Here is a 14447-nt window from a genome sequence, read left to right as displayed (position 1 = left end):
TGTGTGTGTGTGTGTGTGGTTTGTCTTTGTTTTTCTTTGTTCCTTTGTTTCTTAAATTTCACACATGAGTGAAATTTGTCTTTCTCTGACTAGCTTATTTCACTTAGTATTATATTCCAGATCCATCCATGTTGTTGCAAGTGGCAGGATTTCATTCTTTTTTATGGCTGAATAATATTCCACTGTGCCTCTATGTATGTGTGTGTAGGTATATCTGTGTATCATGTCTTTATCCATTCATCTATATCATCTTGTTTTTTAAAAAAATTATTTATTTTAGAGAGAGAGAGAGAGAGGGAGGGAGGGAGGGAGACAGAGTACATGGGGGCAGGGGCGAGGGATAGGGAGAGAGATCTCCATCAGACTCCCTTCTGAGTGCAGAACCTGGCAAGGCTGATCCCAGGACCCTGAGATCTGACTGGGAGCTGAAATCTAGAGCTGGATGCTTTAACCGACTGAGACACCCAGGCACCCCGATCTTATTTCTTAATTGCAGCAGAACCATTAACACTTTATAAAGAAATTTAGAATTTAAGTTGGAAATTTTAAGTATAGTATCTGGTTTCTAAATACAGTACATGGTATGTTTCTTATGTTGTGACCTATGATAAGTAAGGCACGGTGCCAGGTTTACAGAATGAAGAAAGCGTAATTTATTTAGCATTCTAAGAAAAATGATAGATTGAGGGAATGGAAATTATTAGTATAACGGTTTATTCAGCAGTGCCTTATATGTAAATGTCCCTTCTCATAATTCATTTAAAGAAATCCAATAAGCAATGTCCACATGGAATACTAGAGAGATGTCTTTCTTTTACTTACCAAACATGCAGGTTTAGAGACAAGAGTGTGAACTTTATAGTTAAATCTTCATTTTTACCAAATACATATTATGTGAGCTTGAGAATACCATTTTTCCGAGCGTTAGGTTTCACATCTTAGAGGTAACTAAGGTATGGAACTAATAATGATTTCCTACAACAGTTAATGTATGGCTCAAAATTAAGTGAAATATCTGTAAAGAATTTAGCATGTAATAGGACCTCAGAAATGGGAGTTTGAATTAAAAAAGAATAGTATATATTGCTTAGTAAGATTATGTCCCAAATGGTCAGTATCTGTGCTTATTATCCCATCATACTGCATTTTAGAAAATTCTAGGATAATTTATAATTTCAGAATTGGTTGGTCCTTAGCATTCATATGATTTTTTTTAAGCAGAAAAAGAACCTAAGGTGTAGTTAAGTATTGCTAGATGTAGAATAGCAGCTAAAGCTTCTTGACATGTGGACCAATATTTTATTCATAGCAGTTGGCCTTTTAAGATGATTTTTAAATATGTGTAAACTTGGAATAAAACCTTTGTTCTGTAGTTATTACTCAGCATATATTAATATGATGAAATTTTGAGACAGTGGATCAAATGTTTTTTAAAAACTCTATGAAAAGGCTGTATATTAATAGTTTAAAAGACAACTCCATGATTGGCCCCTACTTGTTATCCAGTGTTGTAAGTGGATTCTTTTTTTTTTTTTTTTTTTTTGCAAGTGTTGTCCTTTGTAACAGTTGATACCAAAATGCCTACCCTAGGTTGTACTAGTAGCTTCAAAGGAAACTTTTGGAGCTCTATGTGGGGTGAGTGAGGTATTAAGAGTTTACGGTTAAAATGATTTTGTATAATGATTTTTTAGTTCAGTTAACTATTATTTTTTACATAAACTGGAAATTAGACTTTGGTTTGTGGAGTCCTGTCCTTCATAGATTATGATCCTATGGATCAGTTTTACAATAATAATTACTGTAAATACTTGGCTTTTTCGTAAATAACACTGTAACATGATGCTGTTGTATACTGGTGCTTTCCACACTTAATCCCTATAATATCAGTTGTCTCTGTGCAGGAATAATTCATTTAAAAATATTAAATGGAATACTATATGGCATTATATTTTCTCATTTCCTTAACTGATGATGTGAATTTATATATCTGGAGTTCTTGCTTAGTTTTCCTACTATAAATGGAAAGAGTGGCTGATACTAAAAGATCTTTTATTTTTTGTTTATGTTCTTGTGTTGCAAAATCATATAATAGTTCTGTAACTCCCAAACTCTTGAAAATCCCTAGTTTGAATACTGTGGATTTGCAATGCTCAGCAACTGGAAAGGACTTTACAACCTCTCAACTCAATTTCAGCTGAGCAATGAAAAACAAGAAAGTATGTGCCAAAGTACTCTATTGTATTCTGATTCATTAGTTTCCTATGAGAAACAGGATGGAAAGTTCCTACATTCTAGTATTAGGGTTCTAATTATAATGTCTTTTTGGTTGTTATTTAAAATTTTTCTCTCCACATAGAAAATGTTCAATATTTGTCTGAAGTATATTTTTTTGCTTATATACTTACAACTTTTTTTTAATATATATATATTTAAATTTATTTATTCATGAGAGAGAGAGGCAGAGAGACAGGCAGAGAGAGGGAGAAGCAGGCTCCACGCAGGGAACCCAACGCGGGACTCGATCTGTAGTCTCCAGGATCACGCCCTGGGCCGAAGGCAGGCGCCAAACCGCTGAGCCACCCAGGTGTCCCTACTTAAAACTTTTTTGACTCCTATTATATCAAAGTTATATTGCCAACGATTACAGACATTATTAGTTTTGTTTAGAAGGTTGTTAGTAACCATGTTGAAATACCAGTCAAGAGACACATTACAAAAACTTAATAGATATTAATTTGGAATGCTGGCTGGCTTATCTCCAAACTTTAGGAAAAAGTAAATACTTTGTGCTTAGTTATCAGCACTAACTTTGAGAGGTTACTTATAGATTTATGATTTTTAACATTTGAATTATATCCAGAGGCATTTTTTTAAATAGATGAAAGCATGTTATTAGCCCAATTATATACTTACGGAAACAGTCATTTAGGATAGTGATTTGCTTAAAATCATATGCTTACTATTGTTTCTAGATGAACAAAGTCAGGTGGAATTTTACTTTAGGCTTTGTCTTAATAGGCATCATAATTTGGAAAGCTGTGTCCTATTCAGGCATCAGAAGGTTTTGGTTATACTTAGGAGGTATTTAAATTTATATATTTATTTAGTAACACTAGTTATGTTGCAGGTACTAGGATACAAAAATAAATAAGATCTAGTGTTTTAGTCCCAACTAACTCAGTCTAATCAAACAGGCATATAATAGATTTACTCTGATACATCTTAGAATAATTAACAAATAAAATACTGTAGGAGCTAGTGGAAGAAGAAAGATAAAAAGATAAATTATTATTATTATTTTATTGTCAACTATTCATGAGGAACTAGAAAACATCAGGTGAACTACTTTGCTTAACATTACTGTTGAGACATAAAGATATTTTTTCCAAAGGAATGCCAGGAACTTGACCTTGGTCTTGAAGGATGAATAGCATTTTGGGAGAAGAGCAGCAGGGAGAGTGAAGGAACTGCAGGATGTATAAATATATGGTGAAACAAATAACATTTATGAATTCAACAATTTATTAAACACCCACCAGTGTTCTAGGCACTGTGCTAGATGCTGGAGATATACCTGGGTGAGAGAACTGTAATTTAATGTTCAAAGGATAGGTAATTGCAACTAGTGCAATAAGTATCAGATTGGAAGAGGATAGATGCACGGGTGTTTTGTGAGCACATAAAGGTCCTTAACCAGAACCTGTTCAGTTCTGCTTGGGTGTGTAGTAGAAAAAGATTGGGCAAGATTCTTGACTCTTGTTGGCCAGAAGCATGAACATGGGCATCCCATCACTTCCTAGACTCAGGACCTTGGACAAGATACCCAATTTCTCTAGCCTTATCTGTAAAATTAGGATTATAAAAAATGATGAAGCTAACATTTATTAAGCTCTTACTATGTACCAGGCATTGTGCTAATCTTTATACATATATCTTATTTAATCTTCACATCACACCTTAGGAGAGAGGCTATCATTTTCCATAGTTATATAACTAGGTATTGGAGCCATAATACAAACCCATGTGGGCCAACCTGAGACCTGAACTCTAACTCTTAATTGTGCCTAATTGATAGAGTTGTTCTGAATCTCAAATAATGTAACTTAGGTAAATGGTTTACTCGGCATGATACGTGAATGTTGGCTCCTGTTTCTATTGTGAATAATCCAGGACGTGATGAGGAACTGAAGTTTTTAAAGCAGGTGTGTGTGTAAAGGGATCATAATTTGGAGAAAAAGAGTTTATAGTCACCTATTGGTTCAGCAAATGCTTGTGTTTTACCTACTTTGGATCCAGTCCAGGTACTGTGTTAGTTGCCAGGGCAAGAGGGTGAATGAAAATATTATTTCTTACTTAAAGAATCTGCTCCTCACTTTTGCTAAGTATGAAAGACAAAGAAATCAGTCATTATAGAATAGTACAATGTTCTCTGATACCATGATGTAGGCGTACTCACTGTGTCCCTCGAACATAGGGAGGAGAGTATTTAAATCAGACTTGGTGATAAGGGAGATGAATTCAGAGCTACTATGGAACTAAAAGTAGTGGTAAGAAAGAAGAAAATAGATTTGAGAAATATTTTGGAAATAGAATGGGCAGGAATTAGAGCCTACTTATGGTGTGAAGGCCCTTTTTTAGATCTTATTTAACCAAAGGAGGTCTGAGGGAGTTGAAGACTAAGGAATACCAGAGGAGGAACATCTTTGGAGTCAAAGTGATGGATTCAATATTGGATATATTGAATTTGATGTGTCTGTGATAAGATATAAATATCTTAAAAAATAGAACTGGAATTTAAAGGAGAGGTAGGTACTAAATGTATAAATTAGGGTGTATTTATCATGTAGATAAGTAGTTGAAATCATGAGAAAAATGAGGTCAGGGAAGAGGATCAAAGCCAAATTTAGAAGAATTCCTAAATTTAATTGGAGAAAACAAGAGGAATAAGCCAAGGAAATTAGAAGGTAGTCAAGGAAATAGGAAACAAACCAAAAGAAAAGTCAGGGAAGTTATGGGAGCAAAATGTGTTAAAAGAGGGACTGTTCCATTGTGACAGATAACTATAAAAGTAGCTAAGGTTGTTAACAAATTAAAGGCTTGTGATCCTGTTTTCCAACTTACCTTATAAAATAGATATCTTCAAATGAATGCTGTGTGTGTGTGTGTGTGTGCGCGCGCGTGCACGCGCGTGCACATATAAAAGCATCTTGGTTATCTTTTTGAAAAGATAAAATGTATTTTTCCTTCCTGAAGTATGGAACCTCAAGGTCTTTGTGATAATGGAAACCAAAAAATTGATTGGTAAACCGCTTCAACCAGCAAGACCTGTTCGTCATCTGACTTCTCCCCCTGGTGAGTAATCTAGGGTACACACCTTTAAGTATTCATTGCTTAGTGGATAAGTAGTATTTGAAAGGCTAAATAATATACAAAAATTAATGATCTTGTTTGTTGGAAGAGTTTAAAGACCAAAGAAAAAGACTTTTAATAGTCTATGTGTCCATAGTCTACCAGAATAACAAAGGTAGGAAGAATAGCTCTTGCCTGAGAACAACTTTGGGTATCTTTTTTTCATGTCTCGTTTTCATGGTTAACTGGCTTCTGCTTAGAATGATACTCTCAATACAAATTGTGCCCTGTGATTATGATCACGGTGGAGCAATCATTCTGGAGAGAGAATTAGCCTCTAAAAAAAATTCCTAATGGTATATTAATGAATGAATGAATGATTACAAACAAAACTGCGGTTACAGATTAGGGCTGTGCTTGAGCTGGGGCATATAGATTTTCAAGAAATCTAAACAAAAATTTCTAAAATTAAAAATTTCTCTTTTGCCTATAAAACTAGTACTTTGGACAAATTCTTGAAATACTTTTTCCTAAATTGGATTATTAACCTTCTGGGGTTTTTTTGCTATTGCCAGAATGGCTTCTGTATTTTTTTTTTCCAAAACGATTTTATTTATTTATTCATGAGAAAATAGAGAGACAGGCAGAGGCACAGGCAGAGGGAGAAGCAGGCTCTCTGTGGGGAGCCCGATGCGGGATTTGATCCCAGGGCCCTGGGATCACGACATGAGCAAAAGGCAGGTGCTAAACCACTGAGCCACTCAGGTGTCCCCAGAATGGCTTGTGTGTGTGTGTGTGTGTGTATGTGTATCTCCTAAATATTAATATCTAAGTGTGTATTTCTTACCATCTTATTAAAATACTCTAGTCCATGAGTTCAGCTGAGTAACTGGCTACTTTGGGTGCAAACATGAGGCAGGAAAGATAGAAATGGTACCAGTTCCTCAGTCTTCAATTTGTTCTCCCATCCTTGGTTCTTACAAGGAAGATTATCTCTGCTTGGGTCATGTTTCCTCTGAAGATGGCTGTGACTTAGGACAGACCAATGAAATGAAGGGATCTTCTGGACCATAGTTTTAGCAGCGTTGATGTCATCTCCTGCTGTGCTGAAGGAGCGGTTGTTTTCGGGCCAAGTCTCAGATTTTCTCCTAAAGGGAAGGGTGTAAAGCTATTGGCAGCATCTCCTTTCAGTGACCAGCCTTTTTACAACACCCCTCGCTCCCTCATCTGTACAGATTCAGTTTCTTATTAATTGTTTCCTTCCAAGTGTGGTATAGGGGTAAAAGGTGGTAGGCCCATCTCTTATTTAATTATATCCTCTTAAGATCCAGAGAGAATAGTTGTATTAGGTAGAAAAGTTTAGTAAATCAGAAATTAACTTCTGCCTTTTTCAATATACTTCTGTACTCCCTGGCTAGCTCACATCCCCAGAGAATCCTACTTTTTCTTCAAGACCCAGATAGAAATATTTCCTTTTTTTTTTTTTTTTTAAGATTTATTTGAGACAGGGAGAGAGAAAGAAACCAAGCGTGAGCAGGGCTTGAGTAGGGGGAGGGGCAGAAGGAGAGAATCTCCAGCAGACTCTGCACTGATTGTGTGTACCCTAAGATCATGACCTGAGCTGAAACCAAGAGTTGGACACTGAACCAACTGAGCCACCCAGGCACCCCAGAATTATTTCCCTTTGCAAAGCTTTCCTCTGTATCACAAAGCCCAGTCTGTTCTCCCCTGGGATCTTCTCTGTACCTCTCATATAATGTATTTGTTTTTATTATAGTGATTGTTTGTGAGTTTGTAATTTAAAATAGGCCATGAACTCTTTTCACACTTATATACCCATCCCCTAACACAGTGGCTGACATTTCATGGTGTTTAATTAATAAATATTTGTTAAGTAAATGGGCTATCAGAAAACAGTTAAAAAAACAATAGCTAGAATATCCTGGATACTTAAGGTTTTTGGGTGGTGGTGTATTATTTATTGAAGTTATGGGTATTTAAAGTAGTTTTCTTTCTTTCCATCCTAACAGGAGCAGTGTTCCCTTTCAACTTTCAAAATGAATATTCATGCAACACTCAATGCTTACAAAGTGGAGTTAGCAGAGTAAGTACTAGAAATTATAATAAAATGAAGCATTGCAGACTGGAAGGTAACATTTGTTAGATGGGTATTTTGTGCCAGGTACTGTGCTAGGTACTTTATATACTTTTTAAAAAGTTATGATATATTTCAAGAACATATTAAATAAAAGTATACATGTTGCCCAGCATTTTCAAATCCAAACATTTTTCTATATTTGTTTTAGAAAATGTTAAAGAGAGGGGCTCCTGGGTGGCTCAGTTGCTTAAGCATCCAACTCTTGATATTGGCACAGGTCACCATCTCAGGGGTGTGAGATAAAATTCTCTCTTCCTTTCCCTTTGTCTCTCCCCTGCTAAAAAATGTTAAAGAAGAAACCTAACAGATACATTTCAAAACCCCTACTTCTCGCTCCACTATCCCATTTTCTTCTCACCCTCATCTTCTCCCTTTGTGGGTATATGAGAATAGTCCTCTTTGCGATGGGATCCTGCCATCCGCAAGTGTTGTGTTAAATGCATGCGGTAGGGCTTGCCGCAGAGATGGGCCCAGAGAGAGTCTGGCCTCGGGGACACACACCCCCTGCCAACTCTCTGGTAGGAAGATGAGCCACTTCTCAGCCCTGTGACCTTACACTTCTCAGAGCCTCAGTTTTCTCGCCTGAAAATGGGGCTAACACTGTCTTTCTCACAGGTCAGTGTGACGTGGAGGCAGCAGTGAGCTCATGCTCCCAAAGTCTTAGCACGTGTCTGGCATGTAGTAAGTGTTCCCTTCACACACGCAGCAGTTCTCACTGTACCTATGGACCGTGCCTCCTCCCCCATCTCACTTTCTTCTCACCATCCTCTGTACCTTCCTCCAAATTATTTTCAATTTGTTATTGTTTCTGTGAATGTATTAATACTTTTGCTACAACAAATAGAATTGTTTTACCTGTCTTACAGTTTTATATAAATAGTATTATACCCACATGTGTTTATGCCATTCTTTTTGCATAGGTTTATATTTTAAAATTTCTAATATAACTTTTGACTATGTAAAATAATCAAAGTTTAAAATTGAAAACATACAAAATGGCATTTAGTGAAAAATTTCCCTGCAGTCTCTATCCCCTAGTCACCAATTTCCTCTGATCAGAAGTAACCATTGTATCAGTATCTCACCAGATACTTCCAGCAAAAGATTATGCATGTACTTTTTATAGCATAAGTTATTCATAATAAATAGAATATGAGGCAACTATTAAAATGAATAAAGCTGTTCTATATGTGCAAATACAAAAAATCTCTTTATTAATATGCTATATTTTTTATTCCATTTCTTGTTGGTGGGCTTGGCACTTGTTTGTATTTTATAATAAAATCTCTAGTGAACATCCATTCATATGTTATATTTTATACTATTTGAGAGGTTTTCTGCTTTATAAAACTGAAGTAGAAGTACTGTTAACAGGTAATCTTATCTTCACTGTTCTTATTTACTGCTAAGTTACTCTCCAAAGTGATTTGCATGAGCAATGTAGGAGAGGTCTGATTTTTCTACATCCTTACTTTGTTATCATCAGACTTCAATATTTTGTCTTGTTTAATGGATAAGAATTTTTTTTTTTTAAATAAGATTTTTACTTATTTGAGAGAAAGTGTGCACATGAGTTGGGAGAGGGGCAGAGGACCACGGGGCTTGATCCCAGGACCCTGAGATCATGACCTGAGCCGAAGGCAGACGCTGAACTGACTGAACCACCTAGGTGCCCCTGAGAAATTATATATTTTTGTTGGTTTTAATTTTTAATTTTCTATTATTTGTGATGTGAAGCATCTTTTCATGTGCTTAATTTTCCATTTGGATTTTCCCTTTTTTCTGAATTGCCAATTCATATCATTTGCCCATTTTTCTTAGGTTGTGTTTTTATTTTTGGTTTATATGCCTTTAAGCTATATTTTGGATTTTAATTCTCTTTTTTGTATGCAGAACAAATAAATTATTTCCTGGGAATATAGTCTATGAGAAAATTGTTTCTTTTTTATGATGTTTTTGTTCAGAAGTTTTAAATCTTAATATAGTCATATTAAGATTTCTTTATGATTTCACTTTTTGTGTCATTGTTTGTGAGGTCTTCCCATCCCTGATATCAAAAGGTATTTTCCTACATACATGTTCAGGTATAGTCTACCTGAAATTGATTTTTTTGTATGATACGAGTTAGAAATCTAATTGTTTTCATGTATGACCAGTCGTCAAGTATAATTCATTGAATAATCTATTATTTCCATATAGATTTATGACATCTTTATTATATAATAAGTTTTCATATGTATAGGGTCTTTTTCTGGGCTCTTTATCCTGTTCCATTGACCTATTTGCATCTCTCTATGTCAGTACGGTGTTATCTTAATTACTCTTTATATTAATTTTTTATAAGTCTCTAATGTTTTGTTTTATTCTAGCAGCTAGCATATCCCTAACTAACATAATAGTAATGTTTGTAACTCTTTTTGGAAACATCGACCTTTTTCAAAAAGCTTTATGTGTAAAAAGAGTATATTTAATATTGCAAATTTTATAGAAGAAAACCAAATCATTTAATTAAATTTACTTCTAAACTTAAAATTTTATCTGCTGCTTCAGTTATAATGGAAAAACTACTAGAACCTATGTCAGAAATGCCACATATATGATAGATACTTTTTGCTGTGTATTTTTTAAAACAACTTCATTAAGGTATAATTTACAGTGAAATGAACCCATTTGTTCAATGAGTTTGACAAATATATACCCTATATAACTAACCCCACAATGAAGATACATTTTGATCTTTCCTCTAAGTGCCCTTATGTCCCTTTGTAGTCATTCATCATCCCCGCTTCCACTAATCCCTAATGCTCCTTCCTCCTCCAGGCATCCACTGATCTGCTTTCTTTAATTGTAAATGAGTTTTGACAATTTTAGAATGTCATGTAAATGAAATCATACATATATATCATTTGGTGTTGGATTTTTTTTTGCTCAGCATAATGTTTTTGAGATTCTTTTGTGTTATGTATATATCAGTAGTGGGTTCTTCTTTTTCTTTTTTTAGTTGGTTTCTTTTTAATGTGAAATAGTATTCTGCTCTATGACTATAGGACAGTTTGCTTATTCATCAGGTGGTAAACATTGACTTGTATCTAGGTTTTGGATATTATGAATAATGTTGCTCTGGACGATTGTGTTCAAATTTGTGTGTGGACATACACACAAATACACAGGAATGGAATTTATGGGTTTTATGAGAAGTTTGTTTAGCTTTATAAGAAACTGTCAAAATGTTTTCCATCGTGATTGTACTATCTTATAGTCCCACCAGTAGTATGTGCCAGTTCCAGTTGCTTCATAGCCTACCAATTTTAGCCATTGTAGTATGTGTTAGTATCTAATTGTATCTTAAATTTGCATTTTCATAATGATTAATGAGATTGAGCATCTTATCATGAGCTTCTGTTCCATTTGTATTTTTCTTTTTTCTTTGGTGAAGTGTCTGTTCAAATATTTTGCATATTTTTGATATTTGGGTTGTTTGCCTTATTTGGGTTTTTGATTTTGGGTTGTTTGGGTTCACTGAATTGTGAGAGTATTGAAAATCAGTATACATGTGTGAGTTTATTTCTAAACTTTATTATGCTTTATTGATTTATATGTCTTTTATGCCAACTATTGAGATATAATTGACATGTAACTAAGCTTAAGATATACAGTAAGATGATTTGATACATTTATATGTTGCAAAATGCTTGCCACAATGAATTTAGTTAAAATATTCTTCATTTCACATAATTACTATTTGTTGTTGTTATGGTGAGAACATTTAAGGTTTATTCTCTTAGAGGGTGGCTTAGTGGTTGAGCATCTGCCTTCAGCTCAGGGTGTGATCCTGTGATCTTGGGATCAAGGCCCACATCGGTCTCCCTGCAGGGAGCCTGCTTCTTCCTCTGCCTGTTTCACTGCCTCTCTCTCTTCTCTCTCTCTTTCTATGTCTCTCATGAATAAATAAAATCTTAAAAAAATTTATTCTCTTAACTTTCAGTTATATAATACAGTATTGTTAACGATAGTCACCAACTGTACATAGGTCTTCTGTATGTCCATCTTTTTGTCAAGATCACATTTTACAGACTGCTGTAGGTTTATGATAAGTCTTGATATAAGATAGTGAAGTTCACTACAGTCTTTTTCAAATTTGTCTCAGCTGTTTAGCTGTTTGCATTTCCATATAATTTTTAAATGAGCTTGCTAATTTCTGCAAAAAAAAAGTCTACTGCAATTTTGATTGAGTGTAAGGATTAATTTGAGAAGAATTAACATCTTAACAATATTGAGTCTTCTGATTTGTGAGCACATATTTCCTTTTTTTTGTATTTTCTAGAATGGGGTCTTGAAGATCTTTTGCCAAATTTATTATAAGCATTTCATATTTTTTGATACTATTATAAGTGGTATTTTTTGTAAATTTCAAATTCTACATGCTGGTTGGTAGGAATACAGAAATAGTATTGGTTTTTGTATATTGATCTCATTAAATTCACTTATTAGATCTGATAGTTTTTTTTTTTTTTTTTTGTAGACTTTTACCTCCCATTCATGTTCCATAACACGTTCTATTATGGGAATAACTTTACTGTAGCTTGTACTATAAATACATAATGCATTGCTGTTATTTTTGATTTCCTGTGTTATCTTTTAAAATAACTTAAGTAAAAGAATGAGTTTTACTTCACCTTCATTTATTCCATTTCCAGTGCTCTTAATTTCTTTGTATAAATCCATGTTTCTCTCTGGTATTACCTTCCCTATGTTTGAATAACTTCTTTTAACTTCTGTTTTTTATTATTACCTCATAAAAATTTTTCTTTAAAACTTTGACTTGAAAAATAGCTTCTTCTTATCTTTCATGGCTCTGTGGGTTGACTGGTGTCAGGGACCTTTTTCTAAGTTCAGTAATGTGCATACAGTCAGGTAGCATCTAGGATCAGAGTCATTTAAAGTCTTGACTGGATGGCAAATGGCTTACTTACATGGCTGGCAGTTGATGCTGGGTATTGGCTTAGGGTTCACCTGCTTCAGTGTAACGGAAGGAACACAAATGGCCTTTCCAAGTGTCTTGGGCTTTTCACAACACCATGTTTGGGTTCCATGGCTAAAGTTCTAAAAGATAAGAAGTGGAAGACTCTTAAAGCCTGGAAATCAGTAGAGTGTTATATCTACTGTATTAGATCTGTTTCAGCAGTCACAGAACTTGCTCAGATTCCAGGGGAGGAGATAAAGAATTGACTTGTTGGGAGGAATGTCAAGATTTTATAGCCATCTTTGATTTATTTATGAGTAATTTGAGGTGGTTGGGTGGCTCAGTTGGTTAAGCATCTGACTCTTGGTTTCAACTCAGATTATGATCTCAGTGTCCTGAGATTGGGCCCCATGTTGGACTGTGCTCTTAGCACAGAGTTGGCTTGAGATTCTTTCTCCCTCTCTCCCTCCCTCCCTCCACTTCCCCCTTGACTCATGCTCTCTCTCTAAAATAATAAAATCTTAAAAAAAACAAAACAAAACAAAACAAAACAAAACAGTAATTTGAATTTTCTTTCATCTGTATTATCAGTTCCCGGCCTTTGCCCATTCTTTTTTATAGGCATTATTATTATTATTATTATTATTATTATTATTATTGTTTGTAGGAGCTCTTTTATACTACAGAAATTAACTCTAAATGAGTTAGTGTTTTTCCTGTTTAACTTTTGTTCTAGGAGTAGAGTTTGATATGCATTTAACCTCTAATTCTCCTTTGTTATCTCAGTCGTGTACAGTTTTTTTTTTTTTTTTTTTTCGCGTACAGTTGTTTAAGATGAGCGACAGGAGCTGGGAACATTTTTGCTATAAATATGAAAAAGCTAAATAGAATATTGGGTATTGTACCATAAATTGCAAAGAACCTTGACTTGGAAAAAAAAAAGACCTACTGTTTCTTTTGCTTTATTTAAGCCTATTTGATTTTCCATTTCCTAAACTAGCTGTATTACCCCATGCATCCCAACACAAAGCTGCTCTTTTCTTCCATAAACATTCATTTTTTACTAGTCAAGCCAGCCTAGCTACTTACTGATCCTCTGAGTGTTATGCATCATGTAAAGCCTTTCCTGACGTTTTTAAGCCAACTTTGATACTCTTGCTCATTCTTTCCATCACACTTTCTGCATATCTTTATTATAGAATTCTCCAGCTTTATTGATTAGATTATATAAGATTGTTAAATTTGTAAGATTATATATGATTTTATTATAAGATTATAATTGAAAAAATTATAAAATTTTGGTAGATGTACTTTCTTACATGCTATGAAAGATTTGAAATAATCAGTATTTTTATATATTTATATATTTTTATATATTTTTGCTAATATATGCTGAAATGACAAAGTACAATTTTTTCCAGTTTTCTTGAGGTATAATTGACAAAAATTGAATATAGTTAGGCTATACAACATGATTTTTTTAATAAAAGTATGTAACTTGATCATTTATGCATATATACATTGTGATATGATTATAACAATTAATTAACACATTCATCACTTCATATAGTTACCAAATTTGTGGGGGAGTGGGAGGGCACTTAAGATCTTAGCACATTTCAAGTATATAGTACAATATTACTTATAATCACCATGCTGTGCAATATATCTCCAGAACTTATTTATTTTGTAATTGAAAATTTGTATTCTTTGACCAGCATCTCCCCATTTCCACTATCCTTAGCCCCTGGCACTCATCATTCTATTTTCTAATTCTGTGAGTTTGATTTTTTAACATTTCATATATAAATGAGATCATACAATATTTGTCTTTGTGTCTGGTTTATTTCACTTAGTATAATGTCTTCCAGGTTCATCCATGTTGTAACATATGGCAGGATTTTCTTTTTTTATGGTTGAATAATATTCTATTTGTAAACTTTTCATCTATCTCTATCACATTTTGCTTATCCATTC

The 14447-nt window shown here is 34.2% G+C and overlaps 1 protein-coding gene across 2 annotated transcripts in view; it reads left to right on the top strand.

Annotated features, from left to right (window-relative positions):
* Positions 1-14447, top strand: part of C29H8orf88 (chromosome 29 C8orf88 homolog) — a 38183-nt gene that overhangs the window by 2389 nt on the left and 21347 nt on the right. For both annotated transcript variants that reach the window (XM_038579721.1, XM_038579722.1), the window contains 2 exons: positions 5254-5352; positions 7380-7453. In XM_038579721.1, the coding sequence (XP_038435649.1) occupies positions 5280-5352; positions 7380-7453 (147 nt within the window). In that variant the 5' untranslated portion in view covers positions 5254-5279. The remainder of the gene's footprint in view (positions 1-5253; positions 5353-7379; positions 7454-14447) is intronic.

The sequence above is a fragment of the Canis lupus genome, chromosome 29, assembly GCF_011100685.1.
Source record: "Canis lupus familiaris isolate Mischka breed German Shepherd chromosome 29, alternate assembly UU_Cfam_GSD_1.0, whole genome shotgun sequence".
Taxonomy (NCBI): domain Eukaryota; kingdom Metazoa; phylum Chordata; class Mammalia; order Carnivora; family Canidae; genus Canis; species Canis lupus.
The sequence above is the reverse complement of the archived record's forward strand: the minus strand, read 5'-3'. Positions and strand labels throughout refer to the sequence as shown.